Source organism: Pisolithus orientalis (assembly GCF_024613125.1).
Source record: "Pisolithus orientalis strain OTSU chromosome Unknown F5J12scaffold_30, whole genome shotgun sequence".
NCBI classification, from domain to species: domain Eukaryota; kingdom Fungi; phylum Basidiomycota; class Agaricomycetes; order Boletales; family Pisolithaceae; genus Pisolithus; species Pisolithus orientalis.
This window is the reverse complement of record NW_026260811.1, coordinates 12968-28555: the sequence shown is the minus strand read 5'-3', so window position 1 is coordinate 28555 and position 15588 is coordinate 12968. Positions and strand designations below refer to the sequence as shown.

The following is a 15588-nucleotide window of genomic DNA, read 5'->3' as shown; positions in this document are numbered from 1 at the left end:
GAACTCAATCAATGCAACATCTTCCATGATGGTAGAGTTGGCAGCAGCAGTCTGGAAATCAGTGATGTATTGTTCTACCAATTCTTTTTGTTTCATGGTGCATAGCTTAGTAATAGCTGCACTGGTGGTGTTGGAGGAGGTGAAAGAACTCTCAAAGTCTTTCATAAAATTGGCAAAGGTGCTGAAACTTGGGGGGTTCTTTTCCAGAGAAGTTTTCTGGAAGGTAGCTGCCCAGGAACAAGCAACACCTTTCTTCATATACGACAAGGCATAGACAACCTTTTTGGTGTCATTGTTGCAAATTTCTTTGTTTTCCAAGAGATAGGCCTGTATGGAGTACAGCCAACTCATGGCATTCTTCTGGTCACCATCAAAATCAGATGGGGCACCAATCTTCAATTCAGTGACTTTGGTGGTGATAGTGCAGACCATTGCCTTTGATGATGAACTGGACATCATATTCAGTGGTAGAGGTGGGGGTGTAGGGAAAGTGGTGGCAGGTACTGGTGGGATAGGAGTACCTAGGGTTGCAAGGGACTTGGTACAGAGGTTCAAGAGGATACCAGAGGTAAATCCTCTATCTGGTTGTTTGGGTTCATTGGAGGAGGTGTTGGTGACAGTGCTCTCCTGTTCTTCATCAGATGATGATTCTTCACGAGTGGGTCACAACAGCACCCAATGTTGATTGTTTCGTGGGTTCATGGTGGTGCACTAGACAGTGACCAATTTGGCCAAAGGCTGGTAGACTTGAGCTTTTGTTATGCTCAACCAAAGTCAAGATGTAGGGAGAGCTCAAATGCAGACTATGGTTTCTACTGAGCAAATGGCTGCAGTAACCTCTGTAAATGACAGAGGATATGGGGCAGTGCTGGTAAGAGTGGTCTGGGTTAGGGACACTGAGGGTGAAGTTCTGAGAACACTGCATATGATTGAGCAGCTCAAGTCTGGGTTTCCAGGACTTGAGCTGACAGACTAAATACAGTACAGGGAGCGGTCCATGAGGCGTCTGCATGTAACAAGGTAACTATGCCATTGGTTGAGCAACAATGGCACACATTCTATGCATGTAATGAGAAGATAATGCTAGTGGTGGGGAATAAGGAGCTGTCAGATCAAGGAGAAGACAGCTCAAAAAGGAAAGGCAGTCCATTGGACAGAAACACAAGGTAAATGTCAGGAGAAAAGAGTAACCAAGGGTGAAACATAACATTGTTTCCTGAAAGCACCTTGCAGACATTTCCTTCAAATGTCACCTGGAGACCTCTAGATGTGAGGGATGGAACCAACACCAGATTTGTGTCCAAGGCCAGAACATAGTAGATGTCCCATAGAATAGTTTGTCCACCCCCACTACCAGTCCCCTGCATGTTGAGTTCAATCTGGCCCTTCCCTACTGCCATGATGGATCTCCCATCACTGATAATGACCAGTTGTGATGGGTCCAAGACCCTAAATGTGGTGAACCACCACTGCTGGCAGCACATATGTGCTGATGCACCTGAGTCTACCACCCACTCCAAGGGGCTGGTTTCTGGACCTGTGCATGCCATGAACAGCCAAAGAGCTGGATCCTCAACTACCTGGGTGACCTTTGCTGCAAGATCAGCCTTCTTTTTCAGGCTTGGGCAGTTGTAGCACTTTATCTTCGACTTTTCCTTCCCTTTCCCTTTAGACTTTGACTTTGCACCAGTTCTGGCTGTGAGGGCTGAGTGACCCTGTGAGCCCTGGCATGTCCTCTCCTCTATGAGGACTTGCAAGATTACAGAGTCCACAGTCAACTTGTCATTTGTTGACATGAGAATGGTTCAAAGGACTGAGTATGAAGCAGGTAAGGAGATCACCATTGCAATTGCAACCAGTGACTCATTGAGAGTCTGCCCAAGCAAGTTCAGTATGAGTGCCTTCTGTTGCATTGCATTTAGCTGAGTCTCCATTGGGCTATCATTGACAAGGGTTCCATGAAAAAGTTCTCCAATGAGGTAGGCAATTGTCTGTTTCCCTTTGCCCTTGTACTGTTTGCTAAGGTGCTTCCAGGTCTCCAATGCAGTTTTCACATACATGACCCCACTCAGAGGCTCATCCTTGAGTGTCAGGGTAATCTGCACACTGGCATCCCTATCTTTCATCATCCACTCCACATGCTCATCTGGGTGAGTGGCAGCATCAGGAGCCTTCATGGCTGAGCCACCAACCACCTCCCACAGGCCTCAAATCTTGAGAGCCTTCTGTACATGAAACTTCCACATTTGAAAGTTTCCTCCATCATCTGCAAGCAATGGAATATTATAGAGCCAACTCAAGGGAGCAGCAACCTCGCTAGATGATGACAGAGTAGTGACTGTAGAAGTAGAAGGACCCATCTGAGGACCAACCAAGATAGACAGAGTTGGATTTGACATTGTTTAGCACAACCTTGTAGAACTAGAGAGCAACTGGAATTAAAACTGCAGTGGTTGGAGCTGAGTGGGGCTCATCACCTTCTGAAGGGGTGTTTCTGAGTAGTGACAGACTAACAAGAGAAGATACTAAATAGCTTCAGTAAGATAGCTGTAACTCATAATAAAGGAACCTCACCTCAGGCTTCTATTGGGAGAAGACTGAGGTGCATGAAGGAAAAAACAATGTGCTGAAATGACTGTGCTTATGTAAGATATTACTGATGTAAGAAATATAATTAATGTGCATTAACACATGGATCAGGGAAGGACACAGCCCACATGAGGAGAGCAGGAAGCATTTGTTTTGACCATCTTCTATCCTCTTGCAGCTCTTCAGGCAAGTTTGCATTACAAAACATATGCACCCACAAGTCATGCTGTTGGTCCCCATCAAAAGTGGCTGATGTGATGTGGAACTTGCTAAGGCCAACTCCCTCAATTCTTGAGTCATGGCTTTAGTTCTGTGTTGGCTACTGTCACTGACCTTCACTTTCTTTGCCAGCTGGTCAATTCTGATATTAGTCTGCAACTCAACATAAGTTAGCAACAGCCTTAAGTGAACCAGAGAACATACCATTATAGTAACACTTGGCTCCTTTATGACCTTCACACTTCAGTCAACCTCCTTTGGAGACCCATTGGTCTGGAGATTTTGATAGATATATTAACCTAATAGGTGTCATTTTGTTGGGAATTCCCAACTTTTGGGGATTCTCCACCACCATGCCTGGAGATTCTCCAGAGCAGCAATTTAATATGGTTGGGGAAAATGTTTTCTCCATAATATATATATATTATACATCAAATAAAAGGGTAGCTGGGGTCCACATTGGGCTTTCTCCAGGCTAAATAGACCCCCTTTCCTGGTTGAACCTGGGCTTTCCCCAGGCTCAATAGACCTGCTTTCCAGGTGAATCTGGGCTTTCCCCAGGCTAAATAGACCTGCTTTCTGGGAAGAACAGGGGCTTCCCATAGGCTAAGTAGACCCCTTTCCAGGGTGAACCTGGGTTTTCCCCAGGCTGAATAGACCCACTTTCCCAGGCCATGTCCTGGTGGGGATTCTCCATGCATCAGGAAAACAGTGATTATTCTAACTGTTCTAATCACAACTTATCTCAGAAAGGTAGATGTATAAGTGGAATGGATGCCAAGGAACATGAAGAACAAGTGAATTAAGCAAGACAGATATGGTTCTACAGTGGCTCAAAAAACTGTCCCAATGTTTGTGCAATTGTGACTGATGGGAGTGTAGCTGTAGTATGTCAATGACTAAGAACTGGTCTGAGTGGTTAGTGAGGGAGTTGAAAGCCCATAGTCTGGGCTTTCTAACAAGTCCTAGGTGATGATGGCCAGGTGAAAACTGGTGGAGGTATGACCCTGTTGGTGTGATGACTCATTGGGACAGTTGTTTGAGTTTGAACCCAGTCTGCATAGTTTTGAGTTTAACAAAGTTCAAAATGCTGTGTTGTGCTTACTAATGCTTATGTAATATATCACATGGTCTATTCAAGGATTTGTCAACATACAAACAATGCCAAACAATGAATTGGGACCATCAAGGCTCCCTCTTCTACCACAATTCATGACACTATCCTCCTGGTCCATCTGGGCCATTTTCTCAGAGTAATCTCCATAAATATTGGTGTCCACTACAGTAGTGTCATTGGGGTATATGTACAACGCCATCAAACCCTTAAAAAATCTGCTTTCAGTTATCCCTGTGCTGTTTCCCCCATCCATACCAGAACTCACAAGCTTTGTCCATAATCTGGCAAATGGCTGTCTTATGGACAGGAAGGGTGCTGTTCTTGATTTTAAATAGTAGTCATATGATTTTGTGCTCCTTCATCTTGTAAACTGAATGCTGTGTCTCATCCTTCTCCTTGAGGATCTTGGCAAAGTACTGGACATCCTTGGGCTTGAAAAATGCAAGGCCTGGTAGAAGAGTGACAACAATCTACCTCATAAATGGGAGAATGGTGCCCAGTTCTTTGTCTGTAGGGTAGCAGTTGAGCTTGTCATTATGCATAATTCTGGGGACATTCCAGGACATGGGGGCTTCATGTACAGGGGGGAAATTGGTCCCAGCAAGAGCACACTTGGTGGTTTTGCCCACACAGCTATTTTCCACTGGCATCATGTCCCAATGAGAGCACCTCTCTTTTGGTGCAGTTGTGCAGGCCATGTTGCAGCTGTTGTATATCCCAAGGTAGAGAAAAGTTCAAAGCCAAGAAGTGGGGGAGAAAGTTGAGTTGCATGGCATTCATATCCTCTGGATTCCAACCCTCAAGCTCCAGTTTCATCTGAGTGGTGGGAGCCACACTCCCAAGCTTCAGCTTCACACTCTATGCAGCAATCAATGACCCAACTATTTCATCACCTGATGATCCTATGTACTGCCAATTACTAAATGTTGCTCCAGAGAGGGACATGGCCCAGACATTATGAGCTCCAGCAAATTGTGGATATGACATTGCTGCAAGAACATGTGCCATTGTTCAGGAGTACTGGAATTGTCCACTGCAGGCACCACCAGGCAGTTCTGCAAGTCCAGTGTCACCTGATAAGATGGACATTAGATTCTCAGTAGTGCACAGCAACCAACAAGAACAGAACACATGATAATCTCCCAGGTGGCATACAAGAGTGCCTTTCCTATACTACCTGATCTTCAGTAGAAACATTGACCAACCTGTATTTTCTAATGCAGTGGTAGTTGACAGTGTCAAGGTGGCTCTTACAGTGAGGGACAAAAGTGTTGCAATGTTTGTGAGGTGTGACTTGCTGCTGATGTAGCTCAGGCTATTCTGCACAGATACATCAGTAAATCACTTTTGCTGGCCAGAGCTGTCCAGCACTGGACAGATTCCCTAGGACTGCCAGCACACAAAGTGGTTTACTGATGTAATCATGATACCTATACCATTGGAAAGGGGTGACACTAAGCTTTCCAGAGCACTAATGTTCAGTCCAAACAAAGCAATACATGCCAAGATACACCCTATTCTTTCCAAAAAGTGCATTGCAATGCTTTTGTTCCTGACTGGTGAAAAAGTGAAAAGTGACCTTTTGATGGGATTGAGGGCATGAAGGATGGGAAAATATGTTTACATAATAAACCACATGATCTTCCAGATGATCTGTCAGCATGTAAACAATGACAAGCATTGGACTTGTACCATTAATCCTCCCTCTTTTACCACAACTCCTGAAATCATCTCTCTAGCTCACATGGTCATTTTCTCAAGGAATTCTTATCAAATACTGGTGGCCACCACAGTGCCATCAGTACAACATACTCTCAGAACCATGAGTCCCTTAAAAACCTGCTGGCAGTCATTCCCTGGACTGTTTCCCCCCCATGCCTGACATGTTCTGGGACTAATCAGTACTTGGAAGGCTGAGAATGTTTTGGAGGTCAATCTGACACTTCAGAACATGATGGCCAAACCAGTCCCCTCTCAACCAATGCATTTCTGGCACAGGAACACTGGTATGGAAGTTGGGGTGAGACAAAACCTCCTTGTGCTCTGAGCACCATAAGAGGGTTCACTAGATCATGCTCTGATCTGAACTGTAGATGACTGGGGAAGGATTATTTGGTCATATGTGACCAAAGGCAATATTTAGGGCCAGATGGAAGCACAGGATTCTGCTCCATGGCAGTTCAGTAGCATATCCTTCTGATGACATGCACAGCCTCCCCCTAATGCAATTCCAGTGCACTTTCCCAGTTCCTGACATTACTTGACTCATACTTTGATGTTCTGACTGTCTTTGACTCACCTATTGCCAATACTTACCAATCTTTTGACTTTGCTTACTGATTCTTTGCTTTTTGGCTTGCTAATCCTTGCCAATGCTTTCCAAGATGATTACCCATTGCTTACATTCCTTACTCATCAGTTACCAATCACTTACCAAGTGTTTGCACCTTGTTTTCCAAGGCAAACACCCCTGTACTGTATATAAATCACTGTACTTAGATAGAAAAAAAAAAAGAAGATGTCAGAAAGCCCCTCTTGCTTGCATTTTATCATCACTCAGTAATTCATTCAGAAGCTTCGATAGTTGAGACTTTATTAAGGCTCTAACTATCGTCTACTTCACTTATCCTTGTCTATCATCAATATACTTCACTCCAAGCCCTCCCTGAGCTCAGTGCAGCTTAGGACATCGAATTAAGTCACCATCCATCCTTCTGTAGGCTGGCAGCAGTCTACCCTATCACTTTCTATCGCATTCTTGCTCCCTCTTCATCAGGAGAACCCCCAACCCTCAGCACTTGTCCTTGAGTGTTGCAGCTTGCAAAAACCCACCCAAATCAAAGGTTCTACCATCTAGGTACTGCATAGGCACACCACCACTCACTCTTTTTGTCTTTTGTGTTGGTTTTGGTTGGTTTTCACCACTGAACCACACTTTGACTCACATTGGCCATCAGGGAAAACATGGGTGCCACCTGCTCTGTCCTGTAAAAGGATGTCATAAACCAGGTGCATCTCAATATTACCCAGTCCTCCTCAAGCTGCACAACTACAATATACCTGACTGCGACCATCCCAACCTCAATGTCTATGATGTTGGGCCAGGGAATTCCCAAGTGTACATTGAGCAACTGACATATCTCATCAGCTCACACACCCAGGCCAAGTATGAAAGGAGGTGCCTGAAAATGGGCATCATCGGACCAAGCATCTTGCTTGGCCTCCAGCCACACCTGATTCAAGGTATCCCTGAGGTTTTTTCATCTGAGCTGATGCACCTGAGTGGGGCAAACATGGCTGCACTCTGGGTTGATTTATAGCAGGGCGAATTTTACTGTGTGCCCACCAACAACAAATCTTCATGGTATTGGGCCATTTTTAAGGATAGGGCAACCTGGGAAGCCCATGGCCTTGCCATCACTGCTTGCAAGATGTATCCACCAGGCTCATTCAATGTCACTCCTTGCAACCCTTGTCTTCACACCAATTCCTGGTATAAAGCCACAGAGTACATTACCTGGATTCACAATCTCTGCCTGGCTCTTCTGTACAGAGTTCTCCCTGTCTGTGTCTGGCGCAATTTTTGCAAGTTCGTCACTGGCCTTTGTATTATGTCTCAATACAGCATCACTCCTGCCCAACTTCATCATGCTTCTCAGCTCATATCAGAACAGGCACCAGAATTCAAGTGTATTTTTTACCAGTGTCATGTTGATCACATTCCATTCATTCGTCCTTGTGTTCACCTCACATGTCACGTTCCTTCCAAAGCAGCTCATGTTGGCTCACCCATATGTTCCTCATGGTGGACAATGGAGCATACTATCAGCAATCTTGGCCAAGAGATACAGCAACCATCAGACCCATTCTCCAACCTTGCACAGCAGGGAATCTGCTGTTTCCAAGTGAATGTGCTCAAGGCTATGCTACCTCATCTTGACCCTCCCAAAAATGTCAACCCATGTGCATATGCTGACCTCCATAATGGCTATGTCCTCCTCACCAAATGTGACAAGCATCTCATCGCTCTTCAAGGAGCAGAGGCCCAAATTATCTCAGAGTATCTCAGAGTTCTGCTTGCACCCAGAATCTGATGCTGGGCACACCTTCGTTTGCCCAATGGCCAAATTGCACAGTCCAAGTATCAAGAATTGCAGAAGTCCCCAGATGAAATTCACATGGCTTGGAACATTAAGGTACATGAATTGTAGTTAACTCTCACTGTACATTTACTCATCATATCATAAAAGGTTTTCCTTGATGGCAGAGACTGCATCACAGAAGTCCAGTACTTCACAAGACTCATTGTCAGGGCACCAGGCAACCATTCCAATGATGATGACCTTGATGCCCCTGATAAATTTGAATATGACAACATCACTCTCATCACTCTCTATTCTGATCCCCACCCTCACCTATTCAAGCAATCTTATGGGGTTGTCACTTCCTGTACCAAGCAGGGTGAGCCAAGCTTGCAAGTCATTCTGGTTTCCTCCATTCAGTCAGTTGTTACGATGGTGCCACATCATCCTGTCATACAAGGTATGGTCGAGGAGAGGTATTTCCTGGTGGAGAAGATGGGCATAGACATTGCATGTCTTGGGGTTGAAGAAAATGAGGAGGATTGAGCTTAGCATACATGCACTTCTGTCATTCTGTCCATCTGAAGTATTGTGGAGACAATAAATTTTTGCATTCATATCCTTTCAGCTTGCAAACTACTTGGCAGCCAAAAACACTGGTATTAAAGCATGGTAAACCACAGTAATGTACATTGTCCTCAGTACAAAGTACATAGCAGATGTCCTTGCACAAAGAAAAATGTTCACCAGTAGACACATAGACCTTGCTTACACTGTCACTCTTAGCAACCTCTCCACCAGAACCACTACTGATAGCCTCCAACACAGGCCTCACCACTGCTGGGAATGTCAAAAATGCATCATACATTGCAATGGAGGTGTCAGGAGAGATCTTGCAGAATGCACAAGGGTGATGGGGGGGCCAGTTCTCATTGAAGGTTTTACACTTTACCGGAGGAAATTGGTTTAAAGTCCTGTGAAGTTGAATGGGGACTGTGAGTATGTTTGTCGGTAACATCATGTCGCAAGTCATCTCGTTGTCATCGGAGGTCTCCTCATCAGAAGTATCTTCTGGACTTCCAGACCATAAAGCCTCCTTGGGCCTGCAAAGATAAGAACGCCTCCAGAAGTTACACAAGACTTACCAAATAGCAGCAACCATAATTTTCGCATCACTGTTGCTGGTTAATGCACCTGTAATGGATCTGGTTAGAAATGTTGGCTATATGCATCATGATACCTATGGTACTCCACAATCATGGCTTCATCTTCATCATCAGAGTCAATCTTCACATATTTTTTTGGGTTCTTGAGATGCAGGATTAATTTCTGTAAGATGTCAGTCATGCGATGGGTAGAGTTAGAATAGCTTAAGACATACATGTGGGCCAGGATTTTCTGGTGTGAAGTTAATAACATATGCTGGCCAACCTTGAAGGAGGTTTTCAACCTCGAGTATGATGATGTTTTTGATGATCTTGACAGTGGTGGGAGCCATATGGATAAGAGCAGTAGACAACAAGGTAGTACTAGACTTAGTGCAGGATTTGGCCTTCAGGAGAAGTCACACTGTCAAGTGACAAATAATGATAAACATGGGTGTTCCCTCCACTATCCATGATGTCAACATCCAGCCTTTCAGACAGCCAGGTGTCCCCCCTTTTATGTCTAATTCTCTGCCAGAGCTATATAGTTCCAGTACAAGTGGTCCTAATAACTTTTTTGGGTGCAACAGTGCACAGAGTCCCATGTCTTTTTTGACCCCTAACAACACCTTGTCATGGGCCAACAACTCGTAGATGGCTGGTAATGTGGCAGATCCAGCTGCTTCTTCACTGATGCTCCCTCTTTGATAATGCAGCCCAGCCACATGTTATCCCATAGCCAAGCTTTCCCAGAAATGATACCAAATGTGAGTGCATGTGTGTCTACTGATTTCCTCACATATATGTGGCATAGGCACAGGTTCTGCAAGATATGATCAATAGACTTCAGCAAGAGAATACCACATTGAAGGCAGAATGCACTGCCATGCAGTAAGTTGATTGCCAAGCAAAGATTACTGACATTGTTATCTCTGTCATAGGAACACATACAATACCCTTGTTTCAAGGCTAACATTAAACCAGCCAGACCAGAGTGCTTTATCAGACAGATTTCTCAACATCTCACTGAAATCACCACCAATCACTACAATGCCATTCCTCAATGTACCTCCAGTCCTTCAGCTCAACCAAGCTGACTATCCCAAAGTGTGATACTGGTTCGAGAAGGATTGGAAGGCTATTCATATGACAGTGCAAGGACAAGCATCCTCTGCTATGGCATTTATTGAAGATGCAAATAGACAAGAACTTGTGAGCAAGAAAATTACCAATGTTCTGCAGACCATGTGGAGTATTTGGCATGAGTTCTGTACTCATGGACTCATTGATGCCCAGACTACCTGGATGTTGATGTTGCTGCAAGTCAAGAAGGCATTCTGTGGTGAGCTCATTCAGGTGCTTCCAGAGCTAAACTTTTGTGAAGACTCATGGAAGAGCGACCTCCTTGCTAAGAAGCATTACTCATCTTTCAAATGAACCTGGTTCATGAATAGGATGGATGAAAAAACCAACAGTGCTACCAAGTGCAAGATGAAGAGTGAGGTAGTCAAAGATGCAGACTCACCAACTGGAGTCAGGAATGTTAAGTGCACGAAGATCAATGTATTCACAGCCCCAGACAACAGCAATGATGATGGCCTGCATGCTGACAGTGCTGACATGTCTAGTAGTTCAGTTGATCTGGCTTCTAGCAACTCCATTGGGCCAAGCATATCCAACACAAACAATGCTCCTGGGGTGTTGATATCATCCTCAGAGTCTCTCTCTGCATCTAGCCAATTACTTTTGCAAAATGATCAAGACCATGATGCTCATATGTGACCTGACTGTGCTTGCACACCAGGTGAGATGATATTATGGGATACATCATAAACTAATTTTTTGTTTTCAGGCATGCCTGTCATCCCAGTTGCTCCAACACTGAACACAGTTGAGCAGGAGGATGACACTGGTATCAGTGCAGCTGCACAGCTGATTAAGAACCCCCTGTAAGTAACCTCACATGCATGTATCCTTGCTAACACTGCCTATAGATCCTCTTTGTGTCCACCTCCTGTTGTCAGAGATTTGCCAGAGCCAACCATGACCATATCTGAGTCTGTGTGACTAAATGAAAACTCAAACTTGTCCAACAAGCACATGAGCACTATCGACAAAGGGGAGTCTCAAGCTGAAGCCCCAAGTACAAGTAAGCAATGCCAACTGACCAATATCTGTCCTGGCATGGAGAGTAGGTGTAATGCTGAGCATATCACAACCATCAGCGCAGCAAATGGCCCCACAACCCACAGATGGAATGAAGAAGAAGGCATGGTGTCCTCATTTGAACAAGAGTGGCAGGTACATGTGCCACATTTGTATCTTGTCAGTTGCTAACTATCCCATCAGAACATTGTGCATGCACTGTTATCAGAAACAGGTTGGCAGATCGCTAGAGGAGTTCAACAAGTACTTTGATGAGTTGCCTTCTGAAGTGAAGGCAGTATGTATTCTCCTGATCAAGTAGTTGTTTGGCTACTCTAACTGCCATGCATATACAGAAATACAAAGATGAGGCAAATGATCTGGTATGTGTTGTATACCTGATATAACCACATCTCTCACAAAGAGTCTTGCAGGTAGAGTGCAAGATCTGGATTCACAGGATGGCTGCTGTTGTGGCCAAGTTTTCAGGTGGCACTATGTACTAGGAGGCATGTTTTGGCAGACAGGTGAGCAGGAGCAGCAGGGCAAGGGCAGTGTGGATGAGAGGGAGCACAGGCAGCGCAAGGGTGGGTGGGTGGGCATCATTGCAACTGTACTTCTACATAGCATGGCATAGACAAATGCAATTTGTTAATTCACAAATTTATGGCATCATCTGACATAGATTGTCATAGGACAATCAAGCAGAATAAGAGATGAAAGGCCATCTATGTAGATCTATGGAAAACTATAGGGTAGCTACACATACTGTCAAGTAGCTTGAGCTAGCAAAAAAAGCTATGGAGCTGACCTATTTCATATGTGGGGCAATCTCTATCTATGGCATAGATCTAGCTACATGTACATTGTTCCACATATGTCCAATTCTCACTGAGAGTGAATGTGCAGAGAATTGTAAGTATGACAGTGGATCTCCAGCAGAAGGCTACCTTGTTCCCTTTCCCCATTTGTTGGAAGCCCTTGTGGGAAAACTGGAAGTTCAACCATGATGAATCATGCACTTAGATGTGACATAACTCTTCATAATACCCTGGAGGAAGTAGCAGAAATCAATGGATAAGATACACTGAAAAGCTAACCACATACCTGCATTAGAACTTCACATGGTTGATCATGAGGCAACCTGGAGAAAATTCATAGTAGAAAGGAGAACTTGAGATCAACAATCAGAATCACTGCCCTTGAAGGTAACATTGCACCAAGTCTCTGATACTGTAGAGGAACACACCATGTATTCAATCAGCAGGGATAGATATGAATGGATGTGTTGCTAACTTGAATCTTCAGCAGCCATATCAGCTGATTTTGACCAAATGACCATGGTAATTACCAGAAAAGCAGTTACAGAATTGATGGCAGCTACCACTTCCCAATATAGACAATGCCCCCTGAGTGACAACCTCTGTTGGTGTTTGAAAAAAATTCAGATTGGAATGTTCCCACAGCAGGTTACCCTGTCACAAATATTGATAATTTGCACCTGTACTGTGGCTATACAGATGAGCATGTGACCAGTAGATGTGATGGTCACATGATGAGTGACATAAGCAGGGATGACCCTAGATCACATGATTTTATGTAATTGATTACATGATGGTGATCCTCTGGAGCATTCTGTTACATAATTTATCACATGATCATGGGAATATATGCATGTGACTTAATCAATGTCACATGACAAGGTACAATCATAGATCATCCAACCTATTACATAATGATCACATGTCAGTTTCTCCCCAGAATACTTGGTTATGTAATGGGTCACATGATTGTGAGACAATAGACATGTGACCTGTTACATAATGATCATGTGGCAATAACTCTCCGGACCATTGGCTTATGTAATAGGTCACATGACTGTACTCATCATGTGATCTCACCTCTAGCACTCTGCACATGACTCAATCCATATCACATGACCAGCAATCCCACCCCTATTTGCATGCTGGGCATTTGTGGCTGTGCTAAAAATGCGAATTGTGTCCCCACCCATTCAATTCTTGACATATGGATCTGAATTTGTGTGTGTAGAATAGGCTACCATGTTGCTACACATTGTCAAAGGCACAGGCTGTCTTGTCCAGCAGTTGCTGAGATATAGTGGAAATGAAAATGCTAACAAAACATCACATCATTCATCTTACACATCCTTCATGCCATATCTGACACTTCAGAAGGGTTGGACACATGCATATCAATTCATAGACAATGTTTGGTGTCACCCCACTCAGATGTTGATGTGATACTCACTGCAAATGGTCAAAAATGTGAAACAGTACACTTGACTCATTGAGACAATAGGAGATTTATGCCAGTGCAAGGTCAACACCACTACCCCATTGCACACATTTTCGCAATTTTGACATGTTTAAGTGGATATCTCACCAGGCACATGGTGCCAACATGGTAGGCCATATTGCTGCATTCCTCACCCAAAGTCTGGGGTTGGCAGGGTCACTGTGATGTGTGCAAATCCACATTTTTGATATGTTTTCAAAATCTCCATAAGTTATTTTGGGACTTTTTCCCACTTTCCCACACTCTTGAATCTTTGTTTTGCATCTTGCTCTCTCACATCTGAGTGGGGTGACACCAAACATTGTCTATGAATTGATATGCATGTGTCCAACCCTTCTGAAGTGTCAGATATGGCATGAAGGATGTGTAAGATGAATGATGTGATGTTTTGTTAGCATTTTCATTTCCACTATATCTCAGCAACTGCTGGACAAGACAGCCTGTGCCTTTGACAATGTGTAGCAACATGGTAGCCTATTCTACACACACAAATTCAGATCCATATGTCAAGAATTGAATGGGTGGGGACACAATTCGCATTTTTAGCACAGCCACAAATGCCCAGCATGCAAATAGGGGTGGGATTGCTGGTCATGTGATATGGATTGAGTCATGTGCAGAGTGCTAGAGGTGAGATCACATGATGAGTACAGTCATGTGACCTATTACATAAGCCAATGGTCCGGAGAGTTATTGCCACATGATCATTATGTAACAGGTCACATGTCTATTGTCTCACAATCATGTGACCCATTACATAACCAAGTATTCTGGGGAGAAACTGACATGTGATCATTATGTAATAGGTTGGATGATCTATGATTGTACCTTGTCATGTGACATTGATTAAGTCACATGCATATATTCCCATGATCATGTGATAAATTATGTAACAGAATGCTCCAGAGGATCACCATCATGTAATCAATTACATAAAATCATGTGATCTAGGGTCATCCCTGCTTATGTCACTCATCATGTGACCATCACATCTACTGGTCACATGCTCATCTGTATAGCCACAGTACAGGTGCAAATTATCAATATTTGTGACAGGGTAACCTGCTGTGGGAACATTCCAATCTGAATTTTTTTCAAACACCAACAGAGGTTGTCACTCAGGGGGCATTGTCTATATTGGGAAGTGGTAGCTGCCATCAATTCTGTAACTGCTTTTCTGGTAATTACCATGGTCATTTGGTCAAAATCAGCTGATATGGCTGCTGAAGATTCAAGTTAGCAACACATCCATTCATATCTATCCCTGCTGATTGAATACATGGTGTGTTCCTCTACAGTATCAGAGACTTGGTGCAATGTTACCTTCAAGGGCAGTGATTCTGATTGTTGATCTCAAGTTCTCCTTTCTACTATGAATTTTCTCCAGGTTGCCTCATGATCAACCATGTGAAGTTCTAATGCAGGTATGTGGTTAGCTTTTCAGTGTATCTTATCCATTGATTTCTGCTACTTCCTCCAGGGTATTATGAAGAGTTATGTCACATCTAAGTGCATGATTCATCATGGTTGAACTTCCAGTTTTCCCACAAGGGCTTCCAACAAATGGGGAAAGGGAACAAGGTAGCCTTCTGCTGGAGATCCACTGTCATACTTACAATTCTCTGCACATTCACTCTCAGTGAGAATTGGACATATGTGGAACAATGTACATGTAGCTAGATCTATGCCATAGATAGAGATTGCCCCACATATGAAATAGGTCAGCTCCATAGCTTTTTTTGCTAGCTCAAGCTACTTGACAGTATGTGTAGCTACCCTATAGTTTTCCATAGATCTACATAGATGGCCTTTCATCTCTTATTCTGCTTGATTGTCCTATGACAATCTATGTCAGATGATGCCATAAATTTGTGAATTAACAAATTGCATTTGTCTATGCCATGCTATGTAGAAGTACAGTTGCAATGATGCCCACCCACCTGCCCTTGTGCTGCCATCAATTCTGTAACTG

At 43.8% G+C, this 15588-nt stretch overlaps 5 protein-coding genes across 5 annotated transcripts; 3 read left to right on the top strand and 2 right to left on the bottom strand.

Moving 5' to 3' along the window:
- Positions 1–3239: 3239 nt before the first annotated feature.
- F5J12DRAFT_784837 (uncharacterized protein) lies at positions 3240–4623 on the bottom strand (the record flags this gene model as incomplete). The annotated part of the gene is made up of 6 exons (XM_051743118.1): positions 3240–3487; positions 3914–3940; positions 3965–4087; positions 4191–4245; positions 4297–4395; positions 4507–4623. 6 exons carry the CDS (start codon positions 4621–4623, stop codon positions 3240–3242), a joined length of 669 nt encoding a protein of 222 aa, XP_051597290.1.
- A 2637-nt stretch (positions 4624–7260) lies between these two features.
- F5J12DRAFT_724850 (uncharacterized protein) lies at positions 7261–8019 on the top strand (the record flags this gene model as incomplete). The annotated part of the gene is made up of 1 exon (XM_051741570.1): positions 7261–8019. A coding segment is annotated over one exon (759 nt), but the record flags the coding sequence as incomplete, so codon positions are not given.
- A 153-nt stretch (positions 8020–8172) lies between these two features.
- On the top strand, positions 8173–8553 carry F5J12DRAFT_724838 (uncharacterized protein; the record flags this gene model as incomplete). The annotated part of the gene is made up of 1 exon (XM_051741569.1): positions 8173–8553. A coding segment is annotated over one exon (381 nt), but the record flags the coding sequence as incomplete, so codon positions are not given.
- A 663-nt stretch (positions 8554–9216) lies between these two features.
- On the bottom strand, positions 9217–9505 carry F5J12DRAFT_895408 (uncharacterized protein; the record flags this gene model as incomplete). Its single annotated transcript, XM_051747826.1, has 2 exons — positions 9217–9336; positions 9389–9505. The coding sequence occupies 2 exons, from the start codon at positions 9503–9505 to the stop codon at positions 9217–9219; spliced, it is 237 nt and encodes a 78-aa protein (XP_051597287.1).
- Positions 9506–9862: 357 nt separating this feature from the next.
- Positions 9863–12017, top strand: F5J12DRAFT_784835 (uncharacterized protein; the record flags this gene model as incomplete). Its single annotated transcript, XM_051743117.1, has 15 exons — positions 9863–9919; positions 9967–10043; positions 10121–10259; positions 10281–10404; positions 10449–10494; positions 10607–10764; positions 11005–11101; positions 11147–11213; positions 11250–11301; positions 11383–11453; positions 11527–11595; positions 11654–11680; positions 11732–11786; positions 11825–11888; positions 11993–12017. The coding sequence occupies 15 exons, from the start codon at positions 9863–9865 to the stop codon at positions 12015–12017; spliced, it is 1128 nt and encodes a 375-aa protein (XP_051597286.1).
- Positions 12018–15588: the final 3571 nt, after the last annotated feature.